Source organism: Fusarium oxysporum, chromosome 15, assembly GCF_000149955.1.
Source record: "Fusarium oxysporum f. sp. lycopersici 4287 chromosome 15, whole genome shotgun sequence".
Classification (NCBI taxonomy): domain Eukaryota; kingdom Fungi; phylum Ascomycota; class Sordariomycetes; order Hypocreales; family Nectriaceae; genus Fusarium; species Fusarium oxysporum.
In genome coordinates this window covers 2,246,835-2,254,112 of record NC_031000.1, presented here as the reverse complement: position 1 = coordinate 2,254,112, position 7,278 = coordinate 2,246,835, and the positions used below count along the sequence as shown (strand labels likewise).

The 7,278-nt window shown below is 48.9% G+C and overlaps 1 protein-coding gene across 1 annotated transcript; it reads right to left on the bottom strand.

The window, feature by feature from the left end:
• Window positions 1-4,016: 4,016 nt before the first annotated feature.
• On the bottom strand, window positions 4,017-6,399 carry FOXG_22083 (uncharacterized protein; the record flags this gene model as incomplete). Its single annotated transcript, XM_018402468.1, has 5 exons — window positions 4,017-4,578; window positions 4,714-5,024; window positions 5,086-5,096; window positions 5,157-5,327; window positions 5,769-6,399. The coding sequence occupies 5 exons, from the start codon at window positions 6,397-6,399 to the stop codon at window positions 4,017-4,019; spliced, it is 1,686 nt and encodes a 561-aa protein (XP_018255916.1).
• Window positions 6,400-7,278: the final 879 nt, after the last annotated feature.

Here is a 7,278-nt window from a genome sequence, read left to right as displayed (position 1 = left end):
CAAACGCACAGACGAGAGCCATCAGAATCCGGAAGCTTCGATAAGCACCGGTTGCTGCGTAGATGTCTTCACCAGAGTGGTGTTGGAGATCACCTCTGACACAGATGCGGGCTTTATGACGAATGAGATGTCCTGTATCATCCAGTTTGTAGGTAAAGACCCATTTGAGCGGCAGTATCTGTTTGCCTTCTGGACAATCGACTAGTTGGAAGGATTTCTTCTCCTTGAGTGAGTTGATCTCGGCGCCTGCAGCTCGTTTGAAGCCTTCTCTCTCAGGGTGCCGTTTTAGTTGATGCCAGAATTCAGGTGGTGGTAGCAGGTCCCTCCGATGGATTCTGATTGACGGTGCAGCTGCGAAGGCGTGGGCGATCTGATGTCCCAGCTTCGCGCGTTCCAGTCGTAGAGCGTATGCCTGTCTTCGTGCTCGCTTCTGAACTCGATGTAGGGTGGAGCGCGGTTTGAGTGTTTTGATTGCATCCTGACCTTTCTGAGACAGTTTGATGTTTCTCCCAGAAGTTGTCCGAAGGTTCTGGAGCACCTCGGCGTCCGTTGTTCCTTCCTTTCTGGGCGCCTCTTCTCCTGCCATATTTGTCCGAGGATGCGATGATGCTTGATGGAGAGCTGCTTGATTCGGGGGCCGCAACACGTCTGGCTGTTCAACCTGTATTTCCCCTGCTGTTGCTCGTTCAGGTGAGCTTTGTGGTGTGAGAAGCAACCCTAGTGGAGGTGGCTCTACTTCTGTTTGGATCGAAACAGGAACTGATGTTGCTATATCCTCCGTGATAGGCAATGGCTCAACATCTTCTTCGTCCAGATCAACTTCGTTGACCGTAATGGCGAGAGCCTGTCCTGATTCAGGACGAGTTGTGGCAAGCTGTGGATCGTACATGACTTTCTCGTCAATTTGAACATCACGAGATACAATAACACGATCGAGGTGTGGAATCCAAACTTTGTGGATATTAGTTGCGTCGAATCCGACAAGCCATCCCGTGAGCGCGTTTTCTTGTAGTTTCGCTCTGGCCGGACGAGCTTTCTTGTTCTTGATCAATACATAGGCGAGAGAGCCAATGATTTTGAGATGTGAGAGGTTCGGCTTTCTGCCATGAACCATCTCAAACGGAGTTTGCCATTGTTTTCGTTGAACCGGGATGCGATTGAGGAGGCGGGTAGCATGAGCAACGATGTAGGGCCAGAGTTTCTGAGGTAGATTTCCCTGTATTCGAAGCTTGCGAGCGATAGTCATGATCACCCCCCCAGAACGTTCGGCAGGACCGTTCTGATCTGGCGTATCTGGTGGAGATGGATTGAAGATGATTCCTTTCATTGTAATGAAATGCTTCCATTTCTTACCCAGACCTTTCTCGCCATCTGATCGGATGTACCGCGTAGTGAAACCCCAGTTGTCGTTTGTAATGGCGAGAAACTCTTGCGTAGCCGACAGGAGTTCCTCTTGAGCCTTGTTCGGGAGATTGAAGGACACGTGGTAAGCCGAGTGGTCGCAATAAAAGTGAGCGACCCAGGAGTCGGCGTTGAAGGCTTCCTCCATATCGACAAGGTCGAGATGTATCCTTTCGAAAGGGTAGGTTCCCCTCCAGGTTGGTACACGTGAGATTTGCTGGTGCGCCTGTCCGAGTTGGCATTCGGGACAAAGCTCAGATTTTCGTTCAAAGTCGTGAGTGCCAAGTGCGACTCCTTCGACTACTTGAGGCACGTGTTCGAGAGCTTCCTTACGGATATGGCCAAGCCTTGCGTGCCAGATATCCATAGATGCTATTGCCACTTGAGGTGTTCTCGACTTGGTCGCCATTGCAAATGACTTCACAGCCTCTTGGTGCGACTTTGCCTTGAAGACAGCGTCCTTCATGCAAGGTTCGACCACTCGGAAAGCACCATACTTTGTTGCCTTGAAGGCATTTGATCCATCCGAATACTCCATCCAACAGGTCCTAGTATTAAAATAGAGGCCTTGTTGTTCGAGAGAGTGCGTGTTGATGAGGTTCCAGTGGAATCCGGGAACATGGGCAACATTCTCGATCTGGATTAAGCCTGGACCCGATGGGGTATCAACATGGACTGTGACATTGCCGACACCCGTGATGTATGTGCCTGAGTCGCCAAACTCGATGACTTCATTGTCCAGAGGCTTGTATTTAGTGAAGCGAGATAGGTCATTGCAGACATGCGTATCCGCGCAGTTGTCGAGTCGAAAGCAGTCGCCGTACTCGTCTTTTGCGGTTGTGCTGAGTGCGAACTTTGACGTGACAAATGCAGCTCTTGATTTGCGTGGTAACGCGGCAGCAGTGTTTGAAGTCTCGTCTTCTGTCGGAGTCTTGTGTTGATTCTCCGTACTGTCAGACTGCCAGAACTTAGGTAGGTTGATCTTGTTTCTCCTGAAGTTCTTTTCGATGTTTGTCCGAAGCCTCCTGCTCCCTTTGACTGCAGTGATGACTTTCGATTGGACTTGGATGGCTGGTGTCCATCCTTCTGGTGCCTTCGAAGGATTTAGGTAGTAGCAGTCAGCATACTTGTGAGACATGCCACATACGCACTGTTGAGGGTTTGTGCTCGAAGATGAAGGTTGTGTTCGCTGTCTTTTCTGCTGGGGCTGGCTCTCCTCGTTTTGCGAGTCCCAGCCATTGCCATGCTTCCTATCTTGGAATGTGGCATGGGCTGCTCGTCCCCTAGTAGCGTTCTCCTTCGGTGGTGCCATTGTTCTGAATTGCCTAATACAGAATCCGATCGTGATCTTCTTCTCGGAGAGGGTTGGGTTGAGCTTGCGGAAGGCCCTGAGAGCTCTGTTCGTTGTATTCTGAGCTTTCTGAACAATAGTGGCATCATCATTTTGATCATTTTCGTCCTCTTCAGAATCAGCCGAGCTTGCAACGGTGATAGAGCCGTTACTGGCATGGTCAGGATTAATCTCGTTAAGCGCGGTGAGAAACGCGTTTGAGATCTTCTCCATGGCTTTTGCAGCCTCCTTGATGAGGTTCTTCTCGTTCTCAACCTGAGCTTCTTTGGACTTCATGTAGTTGTAGAACGGTGGGTTGACTTCACGAGATGCTTCAATGAACGCATCACAAATCTGTGACTCGCTGAGATTCTCGATCTTGTAACGCTTGGCGTTGCTGACGAGAGCAGGCCAGCGGCTAAGCCATTTGTCAAGACTAGTGTTGCCAGGGCCTTTCTTAAGCGATTCGAACTCGGTCCTGACATTCTGCTTCTGATCTTTCGCGGTGGGTTGGATGCTATCAGCCAGCGCGATGAGTTTGCCGCGGACGTCATGGATTCCGAGGTAGTGTTGCTTGAACTCCTGACACACCGTGAGGTCGATGCGATCAGAGACCTTGTCATATTTCTTCTTCTCGCTCTCGTAGATAGCCTGGAGGCTGTGGTATTTCTGGATCGTATCCCTTGCTCGCTGAGTCTGATGGTTTGGTCGCAGTAAAGACCAGGTTTTCGATCCCTTCTGGATCACAATAGTTCCAGACATCATTACGCACGGCAAGGTCCTCGATAGAATTAATCCCAGTTCGTCCAGTCTTCACGGGCGTTGAGCATAGCGAGGTTATGGTCTTTGATCGACATCTTGTGTTTGATGATTTTTGGTAAAGGCAATGTTAACTTCACTTTTTAGTTGACTTCTATTTAATGCGTTAGCTTCCTTTTTAATTGAAATCATTATGAAAATATCAGTTTTTCTGAGTCTTCTCTGTAGTTGCTGCTTTCGCGGCTGGTGATGAACCCCGCAGTAAGCATAATGCAACCGGTCCAACTTCGTTCCGGTTTCTCTGAAGAGAATTTCCTGTCGGAAGAAAGATTTCATTGCGTCCAGGTTGACAGGAAAGCCGGTAATGGTGATAAATATCGCGTGCGACGTAGCGGAAGAGTCTCCGGGCTCATAACTGTCGCACTGGGATGTGCTTAAAGTGGATTGAAGGTCGGGTCATTCATAATGAGCAGCAGTAGTGAGTTGATTGATTGTCTTCTGTGTGGGGTATTCCAACCCACAGGTTTTACTTTAAATCACCCAGCTTGATTACTAAGGGCTGTTGTTCCTGAGGATCATTGAGACCATGCCCGGCCTGCGACACGCTCTTTTGAGGCAAAGCGGTCAGTTCAAAGTAGAATAGAGTTGCGAATAGGTGGTAAGCAATTTCTGGCAGAGCTCCGAGCAGTATATCGTCCCGGCACACCATGGATACGAGTGCAGGCATTGATGTAGTGTCGTCAATAGCGGGAGGATTTGAGATAGTGAGGTCCAGCCTGTACCTGCCACAATTCCTACCGGCGTTGATATCGGTACTTGTGACATCGTCCCAAATCCTTCGTCCTTGCATTAGAGACATGTACGCGCGTTTGAGTCGCAAGATCCAGCTGTCAGTGATAAAATTTGACTCTTCGTCTCTTAAGGGAGCATTTGGTGACGTTCCGGTCCCTACATTCAAGACGAGGTCTGGCTGCGCATTGCCATTGGTCGCCGCAAACTCCGCTAACGCGATCGAAAGGGGGTTGTTTGCTAAAACCCCCGCATCCTGAAATGTCCCGAGACCGGCAAGATATTTTGCTCGGAAGTATCTAAAAACAACGTTAGATTCAGCTTAGCCTTTAAATGTGAGCGCAGAACTAACAATAGTGCTGCTGAGGCACTTCTTCCACTACTAAAGAATTAGCCAGTACTTCTTGTAGCCTTTGAGGCTAGCCACGGCTTACACTTCCCACGTCTTGATATTTTCTGCCGCTGCCAGAACCGTGTAACCTCGTGTTCCTTGCCTTGAGCTGTTGTAGTTCGTGAAAAGGCAAAGAGAAGAAGGCTGTTTGATAGTTGCTGCCGGAATGCCAATTTTGGCTCCTATTCTCTGCGCATACGCCACTTCAGTAAAGGCCTTTTCACCAAAGACGCTCTTCAGTGCGATCTCAATGTCAGTTTCGGAGTACAATGAGTCGGAAAGAATGGCCCGGATCCAATTTACGCCAGGTAGGGATGCTGTTGATGAAGGCCGGAAAGCAGATTTTGCCAGCTTCTGAAATTCAACGCAACATCGTTCTACCGACCACCCACCCATTGGCGAACATTGCGAGTACTACTAAAGCTCCTAGTGGCAGTCAGCTAGTGCGGTTCCGCGCGCTGGAGTTGCTTAGTCATGGCAACATACCTGCGCTTACACCGTATGCCAGTGTAAAGAACTCTTGTACTGGTATAGGGAGATCAAGTTGCTGTTGGACCTGACCTAGGATGGCAGGAGGTATTATTCCACGAACGCCACCCCCATCAATACACAATATTGAGTGGCCGGCTGTAGGCGGCCGAATACGTACCACCAAGTCTACAACATCGCCATCAAGCAAACAATTCTTTAGGGAAAAAAGATAAGGGTCAGCTGGTTCCGATACGCCGAACATCTGAACGCAAGTTTCACAGATCCAATGGCCACATAATAACTTGTGCCTCGGAATCCGTGTAAGACAGGAGAAGCAAGTTCTGTAGGTTTTGATGTTGGCCCAGCGATCCGAGTGATCAATCAGTACAGATTTGTGTATGCATTTTGACGGCTCGCCTTGTTTGAGGCGGTTGAACAAACAGGAGAATCCGCGCAAAATCGAAGTCAAAAGACCGCTTGGCAACAGATGTCCTTCATTTCGATCGACGGCAGTCGCCTGCTAGCAGGCCTCCGTACAGATATCTCTATATAGACTTTGAAAGACATCTTGGGGGTTGAATACTATAAGATTCAGCATAAGTTCTTGAATTGTCTCCAGGAACTTACAATGCATATCAGGAAGATAATGGTCACAAAACAAACTAGACGCAATTATGGGAGAAGCAAAAGAGATGAGATCTTCCGGTGAGGGTATATGACTCATGAACTGGACGAGATGGTCTGCTAGCTCAGTTGAAACTGGAATATCGCGCCGAGCACTGCGAATGAGATCGATGGGTTGGTGGTACAGGGTACCTGCTGACTCAAAAGCCCTTTCAAACAATGCGTTCGTATGCTCGACAGACAACAGCAGCCCGGATTCTCGGCGTCGCTGGCGAACCACTGCGAGATGCTCGTGGAAGCCAGCCTCAATCGGTGCAGAAGAACTTGAATCAGTGGCTGGAAGAAACCAAGAGTCAGTGAAGTAGAAGTCCAATGGATTAGAGGTCAATGCCGTGATTGTTGAGGTAAAGAGGCGCTCTGCTACAGCCGCAGCATTTGGCTGCAGCAAGTGTTTCTCACGGAGAAGAACCATCAATGATGGCTTCCAGAGGGGGCCATTCTGAGATGGCCAAGTGGCGATCCAGCGCGCAATCTTGGTCAAGTCTGAAGGTCCATATGAATAGAAGCAGAAGATATCCACAAATGGATATAGTAAGTGAGAGAACAGAAGCCCATGAGACTGGGTATCAGACATTTCTCGCGACAGCGGGATTTCTGACTGTGATGAGCAACACCCAAACTTTCTTTGACAGTTACGAAGAGCCATAGTAGTGTTGGCGATCAGCACAGGCTCCTTATTTTCCGCTCCCGTATCAATGTCCAAGCGAAGTCTACCAGCATATTGCCGACGATTATTAACAAAACTTTTCTCACGGCTGCCAAAGAAGACATTGATACTCGGGCATATGATTTCAGGTCGAAATGAAGAAGTAAGCCGTTGCAGTCTCCCCGAATGATGGACTGATGGAATTTCTTGAGTAGAAACCCATAACCAATGGCTACAGTCACACCTGGCCATTTCGTTTGCATGTTAGAGCGTTTTGTGACTCAATATGGCAGGAGAAGCCTTGAGAATATGTACGCGAGAGAGATGACCTAGGCCTGGTCCTGTTTTGAACACCGCTGTCTCTAGGGCTTTGGTAGCCCAGGACACGAAACACGCACCCATGGGTCTCCTGCCATAATACATAAAAGCATGAACAAACCATTAAGATCATTATCAATGCGACTTTCAGCAAGATGGGCATAGATACTGGCATAAAATCGCATACTTGCGGCATTTTTCATCGCCCTCGGTCAGATGAGTTCCATCGTCGTTACCCTGCTGGTCAGGGTTATCCTCGCACCCATTCCATCTGTCGCCGTTGTCGTCAAGAACAGCGTGGAGTTACAAGTAAATCTCATGAGCAACCCGTCTGCCAGACAACACCCAAGAGTAAACCCGTGCGCCGAAGTGTCATTGTTGCAGTCAAGACCATCTGTCGTGCTCTGATGAGTGGCAACGGTCTAGATATTCATGTTCACCACCATCACTGGCACCATAGTAACGGGGATGATGGCATAACAAAAGAGA